This window comes from Lontra canadensis, unplaced genomic scaffold (genome assembly GCF_010015895.1).
Source record: "Lontra canadensis isolate GAN:19392208 unplaced genomic scaffold, GSC_riverotter_1.0 scaffold107, whole genome shotgun sequence".
In the NCBI taxonomy this organism is placed as follows: domain Eukaryota; kingdom Metazoa; phylum Chordata; class Mammalia; order Carnivora; family Mustelidae; genus Lontra; species Lontra canadensis.
In genome coordinates, this window is record NW_022631101.1 from 1,940,775 (window position 1) to 1,967,238 (window position 26,464).

The 26,464-nt window shown below is 51.8% G+C and overlaps 1 protein-coding gene across 1 annotated transcript; it reads right to left on the reverse strand.

Moving 5' to 3' along the window:
* Nucleotides 1-2,548: 2,548 nt before the first annotated feature.
* NOVA2 (NOVA alternative splicing regulator 2) lies at nt 2,549-25,995 on the reverse strand. The gene is made up of 4 exons (XM_032839229.1): nt 25,843-25,995; nt 16,997-17,140; nt 11,654-11,820; nt 2,549-3,993 (listed from the first exon to the last, which is right to left on the reverse strand). Exons 1-4 carry the CDS (start codon nt 25,925-25,927, stop codon nt 2,911-2,913), a joined length of 1,479 nt encoding a protein of 492 aa, XP_032695120.1. The 5' UTR covers nt 25,928-25,995; the 3' UTR covers nt 2,549-2,910.
* Between the last annotated feature and the right edge of the window lie 469 nt (nt 25,996-26,464).

The following is a 26,464-nucleotide window of genomic DNA, read 5'->3' on the forward strand; positions in this document are numbered from 1 at the left end:
ACAGGGAAAGGTGTGTGGCTCTCCACTCACCAACCTGGTGCGCAAACTAGCTCACTGAGCTAGCAAACTACCTTTCAGATAGTCCTGGCTGGTGGGGTAGGGGGTCCCCGAGAAATGTGAATAGGGAGGGGGTTGTCACACAGATACCCCGAGGGAACACTTTTCGGGAGGCCCAGCCTCCAGAGATGTGTCTGTGTGAGAGGAGTACTGGGTCCCTCCGATGGGGACCCAGACTCCCATGAATGGGGCTATAGAAAGCATAGGACAGACCAGGGCAGCTGAGGATGCAAATGATATGCAAATGAATGCCTTCAAATCCCACCTCCCTACTCCCAGACCGTGTTTTACTTCTCCCTGGCTCCTTCCCCTCCTCATGGGGGCCTGGGGGGCTGTAGGGGGGGATATTCCAGCTAGACACTGCACCCAAGGTGGGTGGAGAGACTGTGAAATACCATAGGGTCTTCTGAGAGGCAGAGGGGAGCAGCGGCCCCCAGGGCCACCTCCACCTCCAACCCCAAAAGCTTCCCCCGCTGCAGAAGATATGTACAAAGTTACATCAAGAATTGTTTTGGCACTCGAATCTCCATCTGGGTTCAGTCTGGAGATTAGGGGTGGGGGCAGCAGCGATGGGAGATGGGGGATGGGGAAATGGGGCCTGCCCCCCACCCTGGAGATGAAGAGGGCATGGAAAAAGTCACCCTAGTGCCCAGCTACAGCCTCCCATCAGGTGGAAGGGCCAGGGTGGGAAATTCAGTGCAAGGTACCTTGAAGGCTATTGCTTTCTAGGGATTTTCACATTTTGATTTGGGGGTGGCTCTCTAGCGAGGGGCAGGGGTCTCCCAGGCTTTAGGGGTGGGAATTGTCTCTGGCTTTTCTTCTCTCTCTTTGTGGGAGAGAGACGAGGAGGCCTGATTCCCCCAAAGCCATGGAGTAGAGAAGGGTCTGGAAGACCTAGGAGGGGAACAAATGGGGGAGAGGATGGGCATGGGGTGCCCCTCCCCCAGAGATGCTGATGATGGAACCAGGGCACTGGAGGCCCTGCTTTGGGTTGGAGGAAGTGGAGGTGGTCTCCAAGGGGGAGGGGGAGATGGATGAGGGTAGAGGTGGGTCTCAGCTATCCTAAGTCCATAGGGTTGTCAGGCCCTGAAATCTCAGCCTGCCAACAAGGCCTTAGAGCTGACCACAGTCACAGTGCTCAGGGAGCCACTCCCAAACCAACTCTCAGGGCTGCCTCGCTTAGCAGACTCTGTCATAATATTCTAGCTCCTCAAGGCCCATGGCAAGAGCACCGAAACATTCTGATCCCTCCGATACTACCAAAGTACTCCAGCTTGCTGGAAACCACAAGCCAACTTAATCTATTAGACCACACGAAGCATTCGCGCTCCAGGGACCCTACCGTGGCTCACTGAACCCTACACTGGGTCATGGTGGCCCGACCAAGCCACCACATGTTCGGCTCACCAGACTCAATGAAACAAAGCCACGCAGACACAAGCATGCACACAAAAGGCGGGGGTGGGAATGGGGGGTCTTTAACAGTTTTCACTAGCTCCATCTCCCACCCCTCCCTGTCAGGTGAGTTCACAGACTTGGTGTATTTGGGTAGAGATGACCCTGACAATATTGGGTCTTTTTCCTTAGAGTTCTCCAGATAGGATCCAAGTCCCACCCCTTATTCTCCTCCTAGGCAGACCCCCAGGCCAAGACCCACAGAGGAGGGGTGTGGGTAGAGAAGGAGTGTCAGTGACTGGCCATGGCCTAATCCAGGAAGTGCATGCTCCATCCCAATGACATCACAGGAAATAACCTGGAGCTGCCACAGGAAGTACATGCCCCCACGATGTCACTGAAGTAACCCTCAAAGGAGGCCCACTGAGACATCATGGGAAGTACCTGTCTGTCCTGTCATCACAGGAAGTGACCTCTGGGGAACTACTTCCCGTGACATCATAAGGAGTACCAGCAGCACCCCAGAAAATACTTGACTCAGTGATATCCCAACAGGGACCTTCATTCCCATTACTCTAGGTAAAACCACAGAAGATGCCCCAGGAAGTTGTTCCAGCCTCTCATAAGAGTCTTGCCCACACGACTGGACCAATCCCAGAGCTGGCCTCATTCCCAGCAGCACTGCACCCCCTTCCCCCATAGGACCTGACAACAAAACAGTGAACAGTCCCACCTAGGAGGGGCAACTCCAATAGGGGTAGAGTCGCTGAGAAAATCTGGGAACTCTGGGGTCCCTGATCCAGATACCCCATTTCAGCTCAGACTCCTCAGCTACCTCTATTCCCGTCCCTTCTCTCAGATCCAGAAATGAAAGCAGAAGAGGTGGGGTGTTGTTTGGGGGAGGCCCCTCATTCTAGGCAGCCCAGAGGCTCCCTCCCCTCCTCCCATATGAAAACAAAAACTTACAAAGGGGGGGAAATCCTCACCAAAAAAAAAAAAAAAAAAGGAAAAAAAAAAAAAAAAAAAAAAAAAAAAAAAGGCGGGGTGTGGAGAGGGGAGAAAAGAAAAAAAAGAAAGAAAAAAAAAGGAGGGAAAGAAAGAGAAAATAACACTTTGTTTTCTATTAAAATCAACAAAATGCAATATATACAGATATCACACAGACCCGGGCCCTGGGAGAGGAGGGTCAGGCCCAGCCAAGCGTCGGGAGGAAGGAAGAGGGGGGTCAGTTCAGAGCTGGGGGAGGGGGCTTCTGGGCCCCATCCCCAGCCATCACTCAATCCTGCCTATGACTACCAGAGGGGGGGGGGTGCAGTCAGGCCTACCCCAGCCCCGTCCCACAAGGAGCAGGACTACACCCGAGCTGAGGTCAGGAGTTGGGGGTGGGTTGGGGGAGGGGAGGAGAAGGAAGAGGAGGAGAAGGGGCCGGGAGGAGGGTGGGAGCACACACCACAGGCCTCATCCCACTTTTTGGGGGTTTGAGGCCCTCACTCCCTGCTCGTAGGTGACCCGCTGGCTGATGAGGTATTGAGCGGCTTGTGTGGCCGCAGGGCTGCCCGTGATGGTGACCCGCCGGTTCCGCGTGCCAGGCAGGAACTCTCCCTTCTTGGAGATCTGGATGCGCGCGCCTGTCAGCTCCTGGTACTCCACCAACGTCTTGCCCCCTTTGCCCAGGATGGCCCCCACCAGGTTCTCAGGCACCGCAATCTCCACCAGCTCCTTGGCACTCTCGGCTGCCAACTTCTCCGCCGTGAGGAAGCCCCCGGCGGCCCCGGCTGCAGCTGCGGCGGCCACCAGCGGGCCACCCCCGCCGCCCGCCCCGCCGCCCGCCCCGGCCCCGAGGTAGCCGTTGGCGGCTGCGGCCAAGGCGAAGGACCCCAGGGCTCCGGGGGGCGGGGGCGGAGGCGGGGCGGCCCCTCCGGCGGGCCCCGCCCCGGCCTCCCCCGCGTAGGACGCCAGGAGGTTGGCTGCAGCGGCGGCGGCGGGGTTGGCACCAGCGGCCACGGCGGCCAGGACCCCGGAGGCCGCGGCCGAGTTGAGGCCCAGGCCGAGGGAGTTGGTGTTGTAGCCGTAACTGGCCAGCGTGTTAAGCGCCGTGCTGATGGCCAGCAGGTCGGTGCCTGAGAAGGCAGGCAGGGCGGCGGGAAAGGCGCCCACGCCCGCCAGCCCCGCGGGGCCCAGCAGGCCCGAGGCGGCAGCTGCCGAGGCGGCGGCGGCGGCGGGCAGCACGTCGGCGGGGCTGGCGTACGGTGAGCCGGTGGGGTTGGAGTTGGCCACGGGGCCAGCCACGTTGGCGTAGCTGATGTTGAGGCAGCTGCTGCTCTGGGGGTCTTCCTGTACCTTCTGCACGATGGCGCTCACGGCCTTGTGCACCTGCTCCGGCTCGCCGCTGACCGTCACCACGCGCTCCTGAAGGTTGATGCCCTCCGGCTTCTGGGACAGCTGCACCCAGGCACCCGACTGTTCCATCACGGCTTTCACGGTGGCGCCCCCTTTGCCGATGATCAGGCCCGCGGTGCTGTTGGGGACGATCAGCTTGGCCTGCGTGTGGGGCGAGAGGGAGGGTCTTTAGGAAGGTGAGTGGAGACTGAACCTTAACGTTAGGCAAGGCCTTGCACTCTTCACTCGCCCCCGCTCTCCCCTGGCCCAGATCAGGCCCGCTGTGCCCCGTTGAAAAAATAGCGAAATACTTTCATATTGGTTGGTTAAAAAAAAAAAAAAAAAAAAAAAAGAAAGAGCTAGTACTCCAAGTCCTCTTGGTAGGTTCTCAGGCACCCTGTCCTGTGTCCCTGGGACCCCTGGGATTTCCCTTCCCTCCAGCACCTTAAAGACTTAATGGCTGACCCAGTGGGTGCCCTCCAGGACAGCGGGTGCTCCCAGCTTGCATTGGTGTTCACACCTTCTAGAAATATTAAACACTCTGACTCCCAGCCCCAGAAAAGGAGTCATTAAGTCTCATTTTATAGAGGAGTCACTTGCGACCTAGGAGAGGAAGGGACTCGCCCCAGGGTTACCCAGATTGTGGAGAAGCTGCAATCCGGCCTCTTGGATTCCTGCTCGTGGTGTTTCCCACCCTACTGGCAAGGTCACTGCGCTTAACCCTAGTTTTGTTATGGGTCAGATTGTTGCCTCCGACATTCAGATGCTGCAGTCTGATCCACCCCTCCCCTGTACTTCAGGATGTGACTGCATTTGGACAGAGGGTCTTTAAAGAGGCAATGAAGGTTAAGTGAGGTTATTGGGGTGGGCCCTAATCCAAAAGGAATGATGTCCTTATAAGAAGGAGAGATTAGGACACAGGCACACACAGAGGAAAGACAGTGTGAGAATGCAGAGAAGAGGACAACAATCTCCCAGCCCAGGAGAGAGGCCTCGGAAGAAACCAGCCCTGCCCCAGATCTCAGACTTCCAGCCTCTGGAAATATTGAGAAAACGAATTTCTGTTGCTTAAGCCACCCGGTCTGTGGTCCGTTGTTACGGCTGCCCTAGCAATCAAATGCAGTTGTCCTAGCTGTAAAAGGAAGATAAACCTCACATCTGAAATGATCGGGCACTTAAATACAGTGGTCCCCTTCTCGCGTGCAGAAAAGCCCATCTTTTGCCGCTGCAAATCTGATCTATCTTAATTCTGGGGGTGGGGGAGGGGGAGCTTTCAAAACCAAAAGTTTCCTTTGGCATATCCAAGAGCACTTCTACACATAGGTTCCGCTTGCTCAATCCTCTCACACCTGCTGGTTCTACCCGCTAAAGCCCCCGCCTCCCCTCTCTCCCTCTGAGCCGGACTCCAGGGTTGTTTGGGAAATTTGTGGGAGCGCTTCTGGTTGTCATGACGACGGAGGGGGCAGATGTGGGCACGCTGTGGGGCTGGGCCTTGGATGTCAGTTCTTTACAACATCCAACCGACCAATCATCCGCCCGTATGACTTTTTAAGTGACTCCCTGGACATTCGTGTTGGCAAAAAGTCCGTTTATAAAACTCAGAGCCCAGACCTGAACCCCACGATCCATATAAAAGTACCTAGTATTTTCTTTTTCCCACGTGGTTAAGAGCTACTGAAATTTCCAGGAATGCAACTAACCTGTCAAGGAAGGGAAGATTGTACTTCGTTTTGTTCTGAAATTTACCAAGACCGGTTCATTGTTAAAAAAAACAAACAAACAAACAACCATGACAACAGTAGTAATGCCATGTGTCTTATTTGCATCTCTGATAAGACACCCTGGTCACTTGTGTTTGTCACTGTCTCGGACTGTGTTAGGTGCGAGCAGCTGACTGTGGCACTACTTCTGCCGTAGTAACATGTAACATTTACCTATTAAAATTCATCTCATTTCATAACACATCACCTTCCTTTCATTTCTCCTTTATGTAAAAATGTCTTGCGGGATAAAGAAATTATACACGCATACCATGGAATATTCCTTGGCAATCAATTTAAATGAACAAAGTACTGATCCAGGCTACAACATGGTTGAAGCTAGAAAACATGCTGTGTGAATGAAGCCAGACACAAAAGACCATATATTGTAGGATTCCGTTTATATGGATGCTCAGAACAGGGAAATCTATAGAGACAGAAAGTAGATTAGTGGTGGCTTAGGGCTGGGGGCTGGTGCTGAGCTGTGGGGATTGAAGAGTGATAGCTAAGGGGATCAAGGTTTCTTTATGAAGAAATGAAATGTTCTAAAATTGATCGTCGGCATGGATGCACAATTCTGAATATAATAAAAACTTTGAACTGCATGCTTTCAGTGGGTGAATTGTAGGTATGTGAATTAATATCTTAATAAAATTGTTAAAAATCTTAAGGGATTTAGATAGGTAATGCATCTACATTATATGTGCTTTCCATGTACTGAACTGAGTGTGTGTGTGTGTGTGTGTAATTTCAGAGGAAAGAGGGCTGGGAAAATATTTGTAGGAGAAAGAGGACATGGGGTTTGACAAGCCTGAGAAGCACTACTCTACTTGCTCTGTTCTTTGTTGATCTGAGTTCGACTTTTCCCTCCCTCCCTCTTGATGACTCCATGGCAGGCATACTATGCTCCCTGCTGTTTCTCCAAGTTGCAAGCTTCGTCCAGATTCAGGGCCTTTGCACCTGCTATGCCCTCACCTAGAATGCTCCTTCCCAGAAAAGGAGGCTCACCTCATCATTCAGGTCTTTGCACTAAGGCACAAAGAGGCCTTACCACCCCAATTATTGATGCTTGTATATTCTTATTTTATGTCCCTAGCAGAGACACCTCCAGACTTGTATCCAATTGCTAACTTCATATCTCTGGAATGATGTCGAATGGACACCTCAAACTTAAAATCCAAAGTGGAACACCTCATCTGCTCAGATGTGTTTCTACCATGGTCTTCCTCATTTCAGTATGTGGAAAATGCACCCTTTCCCTTCTCAGACTCAAGACTTAGAAGTCCTCTCTTTCCCTGCCACTCAGCATCCAACCAGCAATTCTGCTGACTCTATCTTCAAAATATATAGTAGATGGGGTGCCTGGCTGGCTCAGTCAGTAGAATGTTGTGTAACTCTTGATCCTGGGGTTGTAAGTTTGAGCCCCATGTTAGGTGTAGAGATTACTTTAAAAAAAATCTTTAAAAATACATGTATAGTAGACTATTCTAGATTAAAAAAGACTAATAAGTTATAACAACTCAATACAATGCAGGAATACTGACTGAATTTTGGATGGGAAAATACTTTATAGACATAACATATTTTGGAACAATGTGAATGTGAACTTTTTACTAACCGAGAGCATGGAATTGGTGTTAATTTTTGTAGGTGCGATAACAGTAACATAACAACACAGGACACATCCTTAGTCTTGGGAGACACATGCTCAAGAACTTAGGGATGAAGAGTCATGAGGTCTATACTTATTTTCAAATAGATCAGCAAAAACAAACAAACCACCCAACAACCAAGCAAATAAAGCCAACAAGTGCTTGTGTGTGTTCATGTGTGTAAAGAGATAAAGCAAATGTTAACGCTTACTGAGTCTAAGGGCAGTGTATAGAGAGTTCATTGTATTATTCTTCAACATTTTCAAAATAAAAAGGAGAAAAAAAATGCCCCAGGACTCTTTCCCCCTCTTTTTTCTGCTTTGTCTTTTGTCATAGCACTTTTCACTCTCTGACTTTTTTATTTGCTTGCTTGTTTTCAGTTTCCACATGAAAGAATGTTAGATCTACACGGGTAGAGATTTTTGTCTGTATTGTTTACTACTGGGTTCTCGGTGCCTAGGGGAATGCCTGGTATGCATTCAGCAAAGACTGTGTGAATGCCTTGGACTCTCGAGACATTTGCTCAGGTTGGAAATCTTGGCTCCACCACTGATGCTGGGCAAGTGACCTAACCTCTTTGAGACTCAGTTTTCTCATCTATAAAATGGGGATATCCATCCCTCCTCCACAGATTTATTATGAAGCTTAACTGAGATCATTCATGAAATGATGAGCTTGATTCAGGGACCAGTGCCCCTTAGCTATGTTTCTGCTTGGCCCTTATAGGCAGGCAGATCATTATCCATTAATCAAACAAGCAACATTTTTTGAGCACCTACTATGTGCTGAGCGTACGGTGCCATGTGAGTGTCCAGGTAATATATGCTCATAGTAGATGCTCAAGAAATGGTTGTTGTCATTGTTACCTCCATGGGCTGACCTGGATTTAAATCTCACATCTGTGGTATAGTTGTTTTACAAAATAGTCTGACAATTCTTTGAAAGGTTAGATCTATCATCTGACCCAATTCCATCCATAGGTATATGCTCCAAAGAACTGAAAACCATACCCACACATATGTTCATAGCAGCATTCTTCATAATCGCTAAAAGAAACAACCCAAATGACTATCAACTGATAGACAAACAAAATGTGATATATGCGTACAGTGGGATATTATTTGGCCATAAAAAGGAATGAGGTTTTGATATATGTTACAGTACGGATTAATCTTGAAAGCAGTATGCTAAGGGAAAGAAGCCAGACACAAAAGGCCATGTGTTATGTCATTCAATTTATATAAAACATCCAGAATAGGCAAATCCATAGACACCAAAAATAGGTTAGTGGTTGGAAGGGACAGGAAGGGGGAGCTGGGACAATGAACAGTGACTGCCAAAGCATATAAGGCTTCTTTTTGGAGTGGTGAAAATGTTTTGGAATTACATTAGGTGATCAGTGCACAACTTTGTGAATATATTAAACAGCGCTAAATGGTATACTTTAAAATGGTGAACTATACAATACGGGAATTATATCTCAATTTTTTTAATATCTCAACTTATATATTCAAAAAAATCATCAGAAAAAGAGTCTGACAAGTCAAGAGGTTAGAACCAGACCTAACAATCAAAAGGCATTTAGTATGATACAGCATTCAGAGGAAAAAAGAAAGGATGAATTAACTATTCACCAAGAAATGGTGAGAGCAAATGCTTTCACCTTTCTGTGCCTCATTTCCTGTCCTCCAACACAGATGTAACCACAGCTACTCCATACAACCATTGGGAATATTCAATGACTGGAGTGCCTGTCACGTGGGAAGCCCTCAGCAAATGGTTAACGGTCTTCATGATGGGCCCAGGTGGCAGACCCACAGCATCTCAGAGAGATCACAGGTGCAGTTTCATAGAATCCTGGAGTGCCAGGACATCAGTCAGAACAGTAGAGTCTTAGAATAATGTACATCAAAAATCTTGAAATCACAGAGCCATAGAATTGTAGGAGTTTTAGGGCCAGAGAGACCTCAGAGAACATCTGTTCCCCTGATTTGCAAGTCTGTGGAGATTTTCAAATAGTAATAGTAGAATAATAATTTTAAAGCTAACAGTCCTTCCATTTGCCAGACCCTTTGGTAAACACTTTCATATAGTCACTTACTTAATCTCTACAGCAACCTTACAAGAACTAGGCAGACACTATTACTATCACGTTTTATGGCTTGGAAGACAGAAGCAAGAGAGGTTAAGTAACTTGCTCAAGGTCACACAGACAGTAATAGAGCCAGGATCTGATCCCAGTCCAGAATCTATGTTCAGATTTCCAAGCCTTCACCCCAGAAATTCCAATTCAGTGGCTCTAGGCTGGGAACCAAGAATTCTGGATTCTAAGCCACCTAGATGATTCAGATACCAGCCAAGGCTGAGAACCACTGGTATAACCCAGAGGTGGCAAACTGGTGGTCCTTGAGCTGCAGGTAGCCCACAGCCACATAGTGGTTTTAAGGTTGAGCCAACCTTTAAAAATCAGTTGATTTCAAATATTTCTGGCTTCTTCTGAAAAATTTGTGAGATGTGGCAACGCTTTGTCTACATTCCCAAAGGGGAAGAATTGAGTTGAGTTGAATAGCAGCTGCCCCCTATAGGGATAGCATCATATCTCTCTGGTGAGGCGAGAGTCCTCAGTTCTTTATGTTCCCTGGCTGAATCTTGGAGGCATTTCAATTTATAATCCCTGGTTTGGCCCAGCTTCCACACTGTAAAGAAAGGAAACTGAGGCTTACGGAAGGGAAAGGAACCCAGAATAACACAGCAAGTCCAATGTAGAAAGAGAGTAGACCCATCTCCTGACTTAAAAATCCCATAATAATATCAGCAGTTAACATTTTTTGAGAACTTTCTATGAATTAGGAATACATGCTAAGTGCTTTTTAAACAACAGTGAACACTGATCACTGCCCTTAAGTGGGTGCCATAATGAATCTCATTTTGCAGATGAGAAAAATGAGGCATGGAGAAATCAAGTCACTTATTCAAGGTTGCACAGGTAAAGAAATAAGTTATCAGACTAAGATTCAACTCAACATCTGACTCCAGAACCTTCAGCCATTATCTCTTTCATTCTTTAGAGCCCCCTAAGTAATGAATAAGGAGAGGAAAAATCCTGGTCCTATAACCTTTCGATTCCACTATCTCAGAGTTTCTGTGGATTAGGGGGAGGGGTGAAGGGATCAGGTGCAGACGGTGTTGACCCCATTTTCCCTGAAACATGTGCAGACTCTTCATGAACTCTGAGCCCTTTGTGGCCGGGACCAAGGTGCAGGAAAAAGCCGATATCCTTGCCACCATGTAAACGGCCTGGCCTGCTGGTGGGAAGGGATTCGGGAGAGACCCGGCAGAGCCGCTTCAGCACCAAGGACAGCAGCCACTCTCCAAGCCCCAAACCCGAAGTCTTTTTTTGGGAATGATTCGCTTGGCAGCATTCTTCCAGGGCTTTCCGCCCACCCTTTCCCCAGGAGCTTGGGGGAACTCAGGTCCGTGGTTTCTCCCATCTCAGGGTAACTGTATTCCCAACAATTCCGGATTCCTTTCACCGAGGGTCTCTCTCTGGTCTTTGCTTCTAGGCAGGAGTTAAGGAACCCTCACACGGGCCCTGTCCTCCTGCCAGGGGCTCTTGCCCCTCTGCATCATGTTTGCAAGTATCTGGGAGTGGGTAAGGGGGGAGAAAACGGGGAGCGTGCGCAGTTCCCCTGCCCTCCGCCTCCTACCCACCAAGGGCCACGCCAGGGGCTTTGCAGCAAGCCCACCTGCCGGGTGAACACCGGGGTCATGACAACCAGAGAGGCCAGGGTACTGATTGGTCCGCTCCCTGCCACGCCCCTACGCCACCGCTTCCCCGTAACTGAGGCAACCAAGAGGCGCTGCCCTCCTCCTTCCATCCCTCCTAGAGAGGGCTGTGTAGGAGAGGGACCGGCCCCCTCTCTCGCTAGCAAAATACCCATTTCTCCCAAATGGTGGCTACACCATACAATAATTAATGGAGAGAGGGAGTATGAGGCCATTTCTAAACTTTTCTGGATGTGGATGGGTTGTCAATGAAGTCACTTCCGGTGAGAACAGGAAGTGGGAGGCAGGTTGCTCTGGGAGACAATGGGATGAGGTGGAAGGAAGGAAAGGGTCTAGAGAATCCCAGGAAGGAGGGATAAGGTGTTGGGGGGGCGCTAGTGGGGCGGCGTCTAGGGCAAATTCTCCCAGAACTTCACTCCGTCTCTGCATCAAGCCCACTCTAAGAGGTTGGAGTTCCTAGGCTGACTCCCTAATAATACGACTAATTACTACCATGTATTTGCTTGACAAATATCTTATCGGCGTTATCCCATTCAACTCCCACAGTAATCCAGTGATATGGGAGAAGCGTCTTCTCCTGAACCTCACCGGCTTTACAGAAACCCAGTCTTTGCCCCTGCTGACCTGCTTGGCTCTGTCGGGGTTCATCGTGGTTTGGGGTTGAAGGATGTTGACCACCTCAGGCTTGGTCATTGCTTGTGGGATTTCTCGGACCTTCTCAGCAATAAAGCTGTGCACAGCATTCAAGGCCTCTGCTGTGCCCTGTACCAGGCATACTCGTTCTGTGGTTCCTGTTGAGCAAGGGAGAGAGAGGGCACCCTCATCACACAGGAATGAGAAGATTCCTGGGAGACAGGCCCCATTTAATGGAAAGAGAAACCTAGATCCAGAAAGTAGACCTAACCGGGCCCAGGTCACATGGTAAGCCTAGGGAAGTTGGCATGGACTCCCAGGCCATGATGGGTAGCTGGGAAAGTGAGTGGAATGCCTGTTTTATAATCTGCACTTCGTGTCCCTCCCCCAAAACAACCCCAGGGGTTGGAAGAATGATGCTTAAGTGCTTTGCGATGCCCACAGCAGCCCTGGGCAGGGAAGACAGGGCTCAGCTGCCTCTTCCCAGTCCTTGCCGGCTCCTGGTTGCTCTGGCAACCATTCACTCACTACCTCCCCCCCCACCCCAGAAGCCTAGAGCTCAGGCCTGCAACGGTTGCCACAGTAACTGGAACTCCCTTATCGGTCTAGCTGGCCGGGTCCTCAGCCCACCCCCAGGGGGACGAGGGACGAAGCCCTGTTGCCGTAGCAACCCCTGAAAGCCTGCAGCGAAGGCCTCTGGGCTTTTGGAGAGGATGGGGAAGGGCTGGGGGATGGGGGAGGCAGAAGAGAGGCCAGAGTGCCCGCCTGGACCCACCAGATGGAGGGCTGAAGGGTGGGGGAGGGCAAGGGTATGGACAGGGGAGAGCAGAGGCAACTTATGGAAGGGTAGGGCTCAGGGATGGAGAAAGGAGAGTGGGGTGGATGCCTTTCCTGGAGAGTGTCTAGATTTTGGCTGTGGTTCTAACCTAGGCATCCTAACTCTGCGTGTGTATGTGTGTGTACTAGAGGTAAAGAGGCAGCAGGGAGCAGAGAAACCAACTCTGGGTGATGTTGGGATATGTGTGTGGGATAGAGACTCTGGGTGACAAGCTGACCAGTGCAAATATATCTGTGCAGCTGTTTGGGTGAATGGTGTGTGTGTGTGTATGAGCAGGTGTCCATGCATGTGTATACCTGGGCTGGAATGGCTCAGTTGTCTTTAGCTGTGTATGCGTATAAGAGAAAGAGTGGGAGAGACTGAGTTGTAAACCGACAGCACAACATAGTGAATCCAGTAACCATGTGTGCACTCTTGTTCATGGGAAAGACTTTGGGTATCACTGCGATGTTCAAGGTTATGTATGTACCATTTGTGAGACCGAGCTGCTTGTCCAGGAGAGTTTGAGAGAAAGAAACAAAGGATCTCAGGAAGCCGCGCTGATGTTGTATGATGAATGACTATCACTTTGAGACTGGATGTCAGCGTGAGTGTTGGCAGCAAAGAAACCATGAGATACCTTTAGGTGTTCGAAAGATTATCTGGGTGCCTGGTGTGTGGTATGTGTGTCTATGTGCATGAGCCTGTGTGTAGGAGACAGACAGACAAGGTTCTATCACTGGTGTGTGTCAATGTGAGCGAGAGAGAGAGAGAGAGATGGAAAAGTAGACTCAAGCGTCAGTATGACAGGAGGACTGATGTGTGTGTGTGTATGTATGTGTGTGTGTCTGTATGCATTACCGCCAGACAAAGACAGCTCTACTGTGACCAGCTGGTGTGAAAATGTGTGCGCCTGAATGAGCTGTGCATTTTTGCTGTATGGAGTGGGTGTCTGTCTCTCTCTCTCTCTCTCTGGTGGGACTGCCTGTAGGGACCAGTTAGCTCCCTGGGTCTATAAAAGGTCTTGAGCCCGCGCCAGGCTCCATGTGTCTGAGTGTCTGGGACATTTGGGGGTGAGGGTCCAGTCTCCTGTGGGCATTCTAGCGCAGCACGTTGGTGCCCCCACCCTGAGCCCTCACTGGCATCTCTCAGCCTGGCATGCCAGTCTATCCATGTGTCTGGGTGTCACTATCTTGGGGGGCACTTGGATAGTTGATAACCTCCATCTCCTCTGGGCCACTGTTCCTCACTTATTCCCCCCAACCCCAGAACAATGGACTGGTCTGAGCCAAGGGTGAGTCAGCGTGCAGGCTGCCTCCGTCTGGGTGTAAATAGGAAAGGGTGTGGGTCAGGGTGGGAACTGGGGGGGGGGCCCTAGGGAGAGCCTGGCTGAAATGGGTCTGCTCTCCATTTTGGCAAGGCTCCCTTCCAGCTGAGGGAGACTGGGATTTCCCACCCTTTGTAGTTCTCAACTGGGGTCCATGAGGGCTTTGGAGGGCTCGGTTAGCCCCTGAAAGAGTGTCCAATAATGACAGCTGGTGCTTACAAAATACCAAGCGTTAGGCACTATTCTAAGCACTTCGTATATATTTGTGCACTTCATGTAGGAGGTAGGCGCTATTATTATTCTCAATTTACTGCTAAGGACACTGAGGCACAGAGAAGGTTTGGGATCTGTTCAAGTTCACTCAGCCAGTAGTGAAAGTTCAGGGTCTCGAACCCAGATATCTGGCTTCAGAGTCTGAGCTTTTAACCACTGAGCCACCCTTGTGTTCGATGTGGGGTATGCAGACTGTGTGTGTGCTTGTGCGTGTGTTAGGAAGAAGGCATAAGATGACTCCGTTTTTGCTATTGTATTTTTGATAGTAAAAAAGAGTAATGTATGGATTTATGAAGTAATCTCTCAAGATTTTGTACTTTAAGGCAATGTTATAAATCAGTAATTTTTTAAAAAGTGTGTGTTGTGTGTCTGTGCTTTTCTTCTGGGGACAGAGCTTTAGGCAAATGCTCCAAATCAGAAGCAGTTTGGAATCACTATGGTATCTGAGTACGTGTACTTAAGTCTGTGTGTGGCTTTGGGCAAATGCCTGCTTCTTTCTGGGTCTCAGTTTCTCTATGAATGATCCGGAAGGATAGTCTGGGGCTTGGCGTTTCCTGTACCAAGGAGGGGACAACCTTTGTGCTCTGCCCCTCTTTTGGGGATAACGGTCAGGTAGGTTTTTGTTTCATGTAGTAGACACAAGTGAGTGTGTGTGTGTGTGTGTGTGTGTGTCTGTGTGTGCATGCACGTGTATGTGTGTGTCCATCTGTCTGTGTGTTTCACCATTGTCATTTCTCATCTGCTCCGTCTGCTTCAGTCACAGTGAACAAACTCCCCCTCCAGCCTTTGAACATGCTAGTTCATCTTTCTGGAGTGCTCTTCCCTGCTTTTATCTAGCTCACTTTTACTTATTGTTCTGGGCCCCTCCTCCAGGAAGCCCTCCCTGACCTTTCCAGGGTGGGTCAGGTGCCCTGTCTGGGCTGCCACCATTCTCTGGGCGTCCCTGTCCTAGCCCTGACCATGCTGGGTCATTGCTGGTGTTCAGTCTGTCTTCCCTACTGGGCCGTGAGATCTGTGAGGGAAAGGTGGGGATATCTCAGTCACTGCTGTCCTCATCTCTGTCCATAGAATAGGTAATCAGAGAATGTAGGTTGAATAAATGAATGAAAGGATGTTAGCCAGGAGCAGAGGGAAAGATGCTCTTCCTTTCAACCGGTAGCACACTCATTTCTTGTGTTCCTGTGGGTCCTGGGAAGTCCTAGGGGCTGGACTAGGATGTGTGGGGCCACGTCCTGCATCTATGAGGTGGCACAAGCTTTATGATCTGAAAATTCCATGTCAGCAGTGGGGAGGGGGCGCTGGACACGTCCTGGGGCTGGGGAGAAATGCTGGCTCATGTTGCTTGTTTGAATAGTATTTGGCCCAAGAAAGCCAATGACTGTCTCATCCTCCGGGGTTCTCAGATGCCTGGCCTGTGGGGTATGTCACTGAATTGGGAGGAGATGATGTGTTTCATGTCACAGAATGTGATCCAAGCATAAGGAACCAAGTGTCCTCAGATATATGCCCCAAGCAGAGGTCTTACCCATATCTTGTGGCCTAGGGGGTGTGTGGGGGAAACTGGGCCAGGGTAGAAGAGGAAAGCAGGGTTGGGGGTATGTGCCTGGTTCCCTGGACAGTTCTCTAAACCTCTTGCCAAAGCTGCTTAGTGAGATGGGCAGCAGGGTGGGTGGAGGCAGGAGGGAGAGAGAGAGAGAGAGAGAGAGAGAGAGAGAGAGAGAATATGAGTGTGTCCTGACCCTGGGCTCCAGCTTTGGTGTTTGACCTAAAAAATCCAAGGGGATTAAGGATGAACTAGAATCAGCTCTGGTCCAAAGATGCAATTCTGGGGGCCCTTCCCGGGGAACATCCCTAGATGTCAAAGCCCAGGCACTGGTCTTGGGAGGGGGAGCCAGAGGGGGTGACAGATAAAGCAGGGGACAGTAGAGGGAGGGAGGGGACTTGGAAATGTTATGGCCACGGGAGAGAGAGAGCTGGAGGAGAGGCAGAAAAGGGGCTGGTTTGGAGGAAGGAAAGAAAAAGTATGTGGGGGTTAAGACTGGGAAGGAAACATGAAAGGAGAGGTGGGTGACTAGAGTCAGGAAGAAATGAGGGGTGATCCAGCAGATCATTTAGGGGGTGCTACTGGATATTGGCTGAGTGAATGACCGACCAGAGAGGGTTAAGGAGCAAGAGAAAGAAAAATATGAGACAATGAGAGGTGGAGGGCAAGAAAAAGATGGGGTGAGGGGTGGGAAAACGAGAAGGGGGAGCTACAGGAGGGAGAGAGTAGGGAAAACAGAGATGGACAAGACAGACGGATGGGGATGAGGGGTGGGGGACAGCCAAACAGAATCAGAGAGATAGAAACAAAAAGAAGAGCAGGAGGAGCTAGAGAGAGGTGGATGGGAACGGAGACTTGGGGAGCAAGAGATGGGAAAGTCAGAAACAGAATGAGAGAGACATAGGGAAGAATGACACAGATAGAGAAAACCAGCGGGACTCAAACTGGGCAAGATGGGGTAACAGAGAAATCCAAAGGGAAAGAGTGAGGGAAAAGAAGTGTGTGTGTGTGGGGGGAGTGTGCAACACAGCTGGCTGGCCCCCCAACCCCAAGGGACACCCTGACACCTGCCTCCCTGCCCACCCCCCTCCAGCAACTCCAACTGACCCAAAGAGGCAGGTGTGTGGGAAGGGGCACATCTGCCAGCACATCATGCAAATGATCTCATGAATATGCAGCAGGCCCATTGTCTTGCCCTGCCCCCACCCCCATCTGCTCAGGCCTGGCCCCTGGGGCTGAGGGCAGCTCTGTCCCCTTAGGAGGAGGGGAGAGCCCGATCACTATGACTGCCCCAAGGGCAGCTCTTTCCCCCTTATCCAGGGCCCAGGTGGGAGGGACAGGAGGCCAAGGGCAGAGTCCTGGGCCAGGGCTCACCCGGATAGAAGTCTTTGGACTTAGAGAGCTTGATGGTGGCTCCTGTCTCCTTCTGCAGCTGCACGATGGTCTGCCCGCCCTTGCCAATGATGGAGCCTGCCGCGTAGCTGGGGATCAGCACCTTCAGGAAATATTCGCCTTCCTCTGCAGGGGCACATGGGGAGGGGAGGTAAGGGAGGCCGGGGAAGGGGTCTTCCCCCTCAGCATGGTGTGGTCATAGGAAACCCCTGGCATCACAGGAACATACAGGAGCAATGGCCATGAGAATAGCAGCAGGGAGAATAAACACATAATGATCTTCATTCATTCCCTCACTCATTCATTCACTCATTCCACGGATAGTTACTGAGCACCTGCTATCACGCGCTTGGCAATGTTCTAGTGAAACAGCCGTGAGGAAAACAGACAAACTCCCTGATTTCGCAGGCAAATGAGGCAAATAAGGCCGAGAGAGTTTCAGTGATTCAGCCAAGAGCTCACACAGCTACATTCTTCTAGAAGGAGGGGGAGACAGACAGTATGCTTTATGTCGGATGGTGGTCAGCACCAAGAACACAAAAGGGGGCAGGAGAAGGGAAGGGGGATTGCAGGGGCTGTAGTGTCAGATCCGGTGGGCAGGAAAGCCCTCCCCAAGAATGTGGCATTCTTTGTTTAACAAACACTTCTACAGAACCTAGTAAACACTAGACTCTGTTCCAAGTACTACACAAATACTAGTTCTTTTAATTTTCACACTGATGCTATGAAAGCAGTATTTTGTAACCTGGCTTTAGAGTCCAGGCTCTGAATCCTTATGACTGATTGTTTTTCAGGCTGTGGAGGTGGGAATGGAAACATGTGCCTCCGTGGGAGAGCAAGTGCAAAGGCCCTGGGGTGGGACTGCACCTGAGTTGTCTGAGGGAAGGTGAGGTAGCCAGTGGAGCTGGGGCTGAGGTAGAGAGGTAAAGAGTGGAAGGGGGTGAGGGGCTGAGAGGGGTGGTGGTAGTGGTGGGGCTACGGTAGGCTCTTCGGTTTTTACTCCACATGAGATGGGGACCATGGGACCCAGAGATGGCTCTGAGCAGAGGAGGGGCAGGATCTGACTTAGGTTTCCAGAAGATCCCTCAGCGCTCAATATGGACCCTGTACTGGGCTGAGTGCTTTGCAAGCTTGACCTCAACCATTCCCTACAACTCCCAATGAAGGAGTTATAATGAGCTCCATTTTTATGTGGGAGGAAACTGAGGTATGCAGGTGGTGAAGGCACCAACCCAAGGTCGGCTGCCCAAGGGCACCAAGAAAGTCACTGGTTTGAAATTCCAATGCAATTCTGTTTTGTTCTTGGTCCTCACTTGCTTAGCACTTTCCGAAGACCAATGCATTTAAGGACAGTCTCCAAGACCCGGGGTGGTGAGGTGGTGCCAGTGGTCCCTTGTGGGGCTGTGGCAATTCTTTGTTAGGGACCAGTTTTCTTGGTCATGTGTAAAGTGCTTTGTTAATGCACTCAAGGCACATGCCTAACCTCTTCTACCTTCTAACCCAACTGCTGTCCCTAAGTTCTCATAGGGTAGAAATTCTGGAGTCTTCTCAGTATTAGATCCTCTGTGACCTGGCCCTGCACTTCTTTCCAGGTTCACGTCCTCATCTTCCTCTATGTGCATCGGACCTACTTCCTCTTTATTCCTTAAACATTCCCTCCTCCCACCCACCTCAGGGCCTTTGCATGTTCCTTTTGCTTGGAACTCCCCTCCCACAGCAAATTCCTCTTGTCCTTCAGGTCCCCACTCAAATGTTGCTTCTTGGAAGCTTTCCTGGAACCCTGAGGAGGAGACGGATCCTCTCCTGTTCGTTTTGTGCCTTCAGAACAAGGTACCACAGAAGTCCACTGGAGCTCACCCCTGTGTCCCAGGGACTCATGCCATGGCCCAGCCACAGTAGGCATGCAATAAACACTGGGGAAAGGAAGGGAGGAGCCAGGCCATTCTGCTTCCAAAGCTTAAGGTCTTAAAACATCCCCTAGTGGTTTTTAAAATTTTTTTCTTTTAAGCAAAGGAAACCTATTTTCAATGTCTCACATGAAACTCCAACACACAGAGTAGATAAAAGAGAAACTGTTCTGGTAAAAGTGGGGGCAGGGCGGGAGGGGGGTGGCAGAAGCCCTGCCCATCTCTGCCTGATCCCTTTAGATTGAAGGTTCTGGGATCCCTGATGTGTTAAGATGGGGGTGTGGGAGCGAGAGACTGGATGTGGTTTCACAGGCATGGGGAGGGGGTCCAGAATGAAGGGGTTGCCCTAAGCCCAAGGCAATCCACTTAAACTTGCCTCATCAGACCATTAAACCTATTAAGTAATTAGCCCCCCAGAGTGCCTTCCCATCAATCATCCTGACCCCCCCTGAATTCACTTTCTTCCCTGGGCACACAGAGGCAGCCTCTTGCCTGCCCCCACCCCTAAACCTGTCACAGAGACGGAGACCAATCCTCCATCCCTGAAAGGCTCAGAAAGACGGGGAGGGCGTTCTCACAAAGGACTCTATCCGCTTTTTCCTTCTTTAACTTCAACCCCTATCTTCTCTCCAGCCAGGGCCTCTTCCCCAACTTCCTTCTTGAAGGTAGAAGGTATTCATCTACTCCGAAGAAAACTGGGATTACATCCCCACCCCATTTTCTGTGCCCTCTGTCTTCACCTTCCCTAGGAATTTCTGTATACAACAGCAGAAACAGCCTTAGACTGAGTGTGAATTTTGTCCCTGACGGGACGCAGGGCCTTGGGCAAACCACCTCACCTCGTGGGGCCTCAGTATTCTCATCGGCAAAATGGGGATATGAAAGCACTACCTCACAGGAGTATAGAAATTAAGTGATAAACCATAAAGTACTTAGGCTGGTCTCAGGCACGTGCACACTTAAGAAACCTTAGCCATCATCACCTCCACTATCATCATGACATTTACCAATGTCAGAAACACAAGCAAAGTTCTTCTGACAGCATCTGGCCCAGGATAAGTGCTCTGCAAGTGGGGAGACGAGCCTCTGAGGCCTGAAGTTTTCACTGGGCGATGGGAGAAGGAGGGGAGACCCCACTTCCTTCATCACTTCCTCCCTAGAGGATGTCCCAGGCTTTTCTCTGCTTCTTGGAGGAGGAATGAACTCTCACTGATGGAAGTGAGACCCTGTCCCTCATCTTCCTGACTCTCTTCCTTCTCACGCCACTTCTTGCCTTTGCCCTTGATGTATCCCCTCAGTACTGTTTCCTCCCTTCCTCCAACAAATCCTTCCGGAGCACCCACTCTGTGCCAGGCCTTGTTTGAGGTGCTGGTGACACAGCAGGGAACATGACACAGACCATTTCCTCCAAGTCCACTCACTTTTTAAAATGTAAATGCATCTCATTAAAGAGGACACTTAAAAACCACTGCTAATATTCAGAGTCTGAAGGCTGGTTATGTTTTCCCCTCCAAAGCATAAAATATAAACATACAATGGTTAAAAAAAAAAAAAGTTTGTCCATGGATCCTCTTAAGCCCCTTCCGGGTGCTTGAGGGTCCCTGTATCAGACTAGTATAAACCAGGAGCCTCGACCGGAGGCCAGCCTCCTATGGAGAATGACTAGGTGGGATCTCCCACTTGCAGAAGCTCAGAACGCAGGACAGGAGTCCCCACTGTGGCCAACAGACCCCTCTGATCCTCTTCAGAATCCTTTGCATGTCTTTCCCATTTGGGAGTATGCTTGCCCCCTCCCTTTAATGCGCTCTGTGAGTCCCATGTCCCCCAACAAAAAGCCAGGCCTCTCTTTCCAGCCTGCCTTGCAGCAAGGGGAGACACACACCCTCAGCTAAAGCCGGAGCCCCCAGACCTCACATGCTCCCACTCGGTTTGAGAAACCAAGGCTCTGCCTGTGAAAAATTTCTTCCTTCTACTGAAGTAGGATCTAAATGCCAGAACTCCACACCCACCTACTTCCACCACCACCCCGTTAGCTTTTCCGCTGGGGTTCAGGCAGCCCCCTTTACCCTTGACCGTGACTGAAGAACTAGAGGTGCCCATTTCTCTCCTGCCGGTTTTCCTCCTGCTACAACTTTAAGCATTCCCACCTTGGGAAGGGGCAGTCCTCTCTTTATTAGTCTCCCCCTCCCTGTTTTGCCCACCTTCTTCAGAAATGCTTCTGGAGTTTGCAAAAAGCAACCAATATCCCTCTCTCCTTAAATAATGGTGACCTAGGGGTGCCTGGGTGGCTCAGTGGGTTAAAGCCTCTGCCTTCGGCTCAGGTCATGATCCCAGGGTCCTGGGATTGAGCCCCACATCGGGCTCTCTGTCAGCAGAGAGCCTGCTTCCCCCCCACCCCCCCACCCGCCTGCCTCACTGCCGACCTGTGATCTCTGTCTGTCAAATAAATGAATAAAATCTTTTAAAAAATTAAAAAAAAATGGTGACCTACCTGAGAGATCTGGGGTGCTGTGTGGTAAGAGTCACACTTTTTATCAGAGAATTGACCCTGATAGGCGGTTTTAAAGGGGGGGTCACTAACGACAAAGGGAGAGCTGAAGGGGTGGGGGGTGTGTTGTTTTCAATGACAGGAGGACTAGGGGAAACCAAAGTTGGGGTGCCGAGCTCATGGGACCTGCTCTGGCTTGAGGGTTGGGGGTGGAAGTATCGATGTGTTCCACGGAGGTGTGAGGCGGAGGGGGTGTGATGTTGACACTGTTGTGGGAGAGTGTGGGGATGTGGCTGGTGGAAGACAAGACGACACGGTGGCGGGGAGCAGCACCGCTCAGGAGGGCGGGGACGGCAGGTGTGTGAGGCAGTCTCTGTGAATGACGGTGTTGCCCGTTCCCGTGAGAAATGCAATACAACCGAAGCAGGGGGGAACGGCATGCCAAAGGTGTGATGCCATCTTCGAGCTGTGACACCATCTCTGAGTGAAAGAAAGGTGGATGGGTATGATTTCCACAGGGCGAAGCGCCACGGGATAGCGCAACAGCGCAACAGGCTCCGATGACATTCTTGGTGGCACGGATCGTAGTAAGGACAGCTACCGTGTATTGGCGATTTGCAGTGTGTATCATATATACAGTCCTATTTAACCCACACAAAAGCCCGGAGTGATAGAAGCAGATCTTAACGGCTCCCATTTTCCAGATAAGGAGACTGAGGCTCGGGGCAGTGAAATAAATTGCCTGAGGTCCCACACCAAGCCCATGGCTGTGATGAGATGGACCCTGGAAGGTCTCACTCTTGGGGCTCTTAACTTTGGTGACATTGTGTTTATGGGAAACAGCGAGGATGCTGGGAGCAAGACCTGGGGGCCGGAAACTCATTCGGGGTGGGGGGTGGGGTGGGGAAGGAGGTGTGTGTGTGTGTGTGTGTGTGTGTGTGTGAGAGAGAGAGAGAGAGAGAGACTGGTGTGCATGCGCGTGTGTCTATGTGCAAGGAACACCTTGAAGAGTTTCATCTGTACTCCGGGTGGGGAGGATCGCTTGGTATTGTCCCGCTAGACTACAGCCCTTTGTCTCTCTGATGAGTGAGTTCCTAACCTGAGTTTCCATTCAACTCCCCGCCCCCTCCCCAGTCCTCCTGTCCTTAAGTGCCTTGTCTCCCCCACAATGGCGTCTGGCAGTACCGGAGCCCAGACGTTAGTGGGAACAGCCCCCAAGAACAGGCAGAAGTGGCAGGCAGGCTGGCTCTGCGGGCCCGAGCTTGATCTGCCCCGTCTGCCATGACTTGTCATGACATCCCCAGAAGTCTCCCTCAACCCTCTGGACCTCGGCTTCCTCACCCAGAAATGGGGTTCACTATAGTGTGTACCCATATAATGAAGCCAGTCTCCCAAGTCCAAACCCCAGCTCTGCCTCTGATTAGCTGACTGACCATAGGCAAGTTACTTAGCCTCTCTGTGCCTCAGTGTGTCATCTGTTAAGAAGGGGAACATACAAGAATTGTAAGGAGTACGTGATTGGTCTGTGCCGAGCACAGAGTCTTTTCCATAAGACTTCCTGGTGCTCTGCAGGCCATATATATTAGCCATTATTATAATTTATTGTGGTTAATTATTACATCACAGAGTGTGGGGAGAATTACGTGACTTACTGCCTATAAAGCAGAGAGCCATAATATGGGTAGTGATTATTACTATTATCCTTGTGATTATTGTGATTTTCCCACTTGACAGATGGTGACTCTTGAGGCTCAGGAAAGGGATGAGGTTAACGGAGCATCCCCCAGTCATGACAGTATTATTGCAAGGAGCCCTCAATTTTGAGATGAAAATCCCGGATCCTTGCCCAACGCTGTCTCCTGAGTGTCTCTGTAAATGGAGGACTGTCCCTTTGTATCTCCGGACTCAGTTTCCCCACAGGTCACTAGGAGGGGAGGTGGAAAAGCCCGAAGGGGAGGGTCCCTAAGGGCTCCTCTTAGTTTTTCCCGCTGCTGAGGGAGGCAGGATGCCCAGGGTTAAAGCACATGAGCTCTGGAGCCAGACGGCCCAGGGTTGGATAGATCCCAGCTCCACCAATTTATGAGCTGGGTGACTTTGGGCAAAAGTGGCTTCATTTTGCTGAGCCTGTTTTCCTCATGCGAAAAAGCAGCTCAAATCCTCTCCCCCGAGTGTTGTATTAGGAAATTAACCCATATCTCAGAGCCTGACTTCTAGTAGGTGCCAGGTACTTGGGCCTGACCGTCACTATTGTTAGGTTGTGCTGCCCAGAGCAATCAGATTTGGAGCACCTCAGCCCCTTTAAAAGAAGGATGAGATGCCCCACCACCACCAACACACACACACACACACACACACACACACACACACACACAGCAGGGGCAGGGCTGGGCCGCCAGGTCAGGCCCAGGGACCGCCTGGGTCCCTGCCTGAGTCCCTGATTCTCTCCAGCACTGGGAATGGCAGTGGGGCAGGAAGAAGGGAAGGAAGTTGGCTGGGACGTATTCATGTGTGTGCTGGGGGTGGGGGGAGCAGGAAGAAGGACAGGAAGCTCCCTCCCACCCCTCCTCCAACTTCCCTTTCCTTCAATTTCTGCTGGACACCCTCTCACAGGCAGCCAGGGGGTCCCCGATTCCTGTCCCACCTGGGCAGGAGTTGAGGGGGAAGGCGGTGCTGGAATGGAGGAAAGATACTTGGCTTGTGTTCCATCGAGGGGAGGAGGTGGGAGGTCCCCACCCCACCCACTACAGGGCCAGGCGGAGTGGGGAGCATGCACTCTGCCCCAGGTCATTCCTCTCCCATCCGGAGGAAAAGGCCAGAGGAAGCAGATTTTGGCCAAGGTGACCGCAGGGAGGGGCTCATCTGCTCTGGGGTCTCCCTCCATCCAGGGAGTTAAGAGGCTGAGCTCTGAGACTCTGGAAATCCCTACCTCCTTCCTGAATCCCTGGCCAGAGAGACACCCGCTAGAGTGCCCCGCTTGTCTTTTATTCTCTGGTACACATACTTCCTCAGGTCACACACACAGTGGGGGCCCTCCTGTCTTACACACGTATACCTTCTGTGTTGTCAAACACTCAGACATCACACACGTACACACACAATCCCTTGTCTCTCTCACACACAGAAACATTCCCGCATCTCTAGTTACATACTCAACCATTTCACACACGCCCCCTCCCCTTGTTACAGACAGACAGACACACACACACACACACACACACACACACATCTTCCCTTTTCATACCCTTTAGGTGTCATATACACACATTCCTTGTCACACTGGCACTATCCTTCCCTCCGTTGTTACACACCCTCATGCAGCTCACCCACAGAGCCCTAACCTCTCCCGTCATACACCCACCTTCCCTTGTCGCACACGCCCCCTCTGATGTCACTGTTGCACACCTCCATGTGTCACACCCAGCCACAGCCTCTTTGGAGTCACACCCACACCCTTTTCTTGTCACATACCCTCGCCAGCTTCTCCTGGTCCCACCCCACCCCAGACACGCCTGTGTCACACACACTGAACTGTCTTCCTTGATCCACACAGCCTCTCATGGCTCACACCCAGAGCTGGCCCATTCAGCTTCCCCCACACACCCCCTTGCATGTCACACACACCCTCTCACTTATGTGTCACACTGCCACAGCCCCCTCTAGGGTGACATGCACACACTTTCCCTTGCCACACGTACCCCTTTGAGGGTCTCAAACACAGAGCCCAGCCCCTCATCTCACCCTGTCTCTTAACACACACGCACACACATCTTCTTTCCTGTCATATCCATGATCCTTAATGTCACACATCCAGGCCTTACAGGGCCCACACGCGCACATACACACAAATACACACACACCTGTCCCAGCTACACATTCTCCCACCTAGATTTACACACCCACCCATTCCTCCATCTCACCCAACACACCCACCCAGCTTGTCCCCACGCACAATCTCGCCCATGGCCCACTCACACCTCCCTCTGGGACAACCCTTGCTCAGGACATCCCCAGGGAGGGAGGCTGGGAAGCTCCAGGTCCACAGGCCTCCTCTACTCCTTCCCCTCCCCCCCGCCAGTACACGCCAGCCCGGGAACACCCCTGCCCCGAAAGGGTCACATCACACACCCCTCAAGGACACAGAGACGCCCGCCCAGAAGCACCCACGCCCCCCATCCTTTGCGCCCCCCAAGGACACTTAACCACCCCCTCCCCCCCATCCCCTCTCATCGCAGACAAAGCTCCCAGCCCCGGGCAGCGGCGAGAGGGGGAGGGGGTCCGGCCCCCTCCCCAACGCCCCTCTCAGCTCCCCGGTCTAGGGAGGGGCGCCCTTCCCCGCCCCAGAGCCCTTGCACCTGCCACGGCGGGGGGAGGAGGATGGAGAAAGGCGAGGCCCCCTGCCCGCTCCCCCACACCGAGTCGCAACCCTTTCTCACCTCCCGTGTTGCTGCGCTTGGTGCAGACCACCTCGGGGGGCGTTTCGAGGGGCCTCTTGCGGGAATCCGGGGCCTCGGGCTCCATGGGGGGGGCCTGGGGCGGCGGCTGCTGCTGCTGCGGCGGCTGCGGCGGCGGCGGCGGCGGCTGCTGTGGCGGCGGCGACGGCTGCTGGGGAGGCTGGGGTTGCGGCGGCGGCGGCGGCGGGGGCGGCGGCGGCTGCGGGGCCGCGGAGGCCGTGAAGAGGCCGTGCACCGCGCCGGCGGCCATCATCCTCATGGTCGGGGGGGGGGGGGGGGGGGGGGGGGGGGGGGGGGGGAAGGGGATGTGGGAGGGGGAGGGGGCGGCGGCGGAGGGATGGGGGAGGGGGAACCCTGGAGAGGGAAGAAGGGAGGGAGCTGGTTCTGGGGGGCTGACAGAGCCTGGAGAGCGGATGTGAGCAGGACGGGAGGGCAAGCGGGGGTCCCCAATACGGCCCGGAAAGAACTGAAGGGTGGGGTCTCTCTCAAGATTACCGAGGCCAGGGACTGGCCGCGCCACTTGGGGGGGTCCGGACCCCCTTCTTTGCTCCCCCGGGTGGAGGGCCGAGCCCCCCAGACCCTGCTCGGGGCGGGGGGCCGGAGG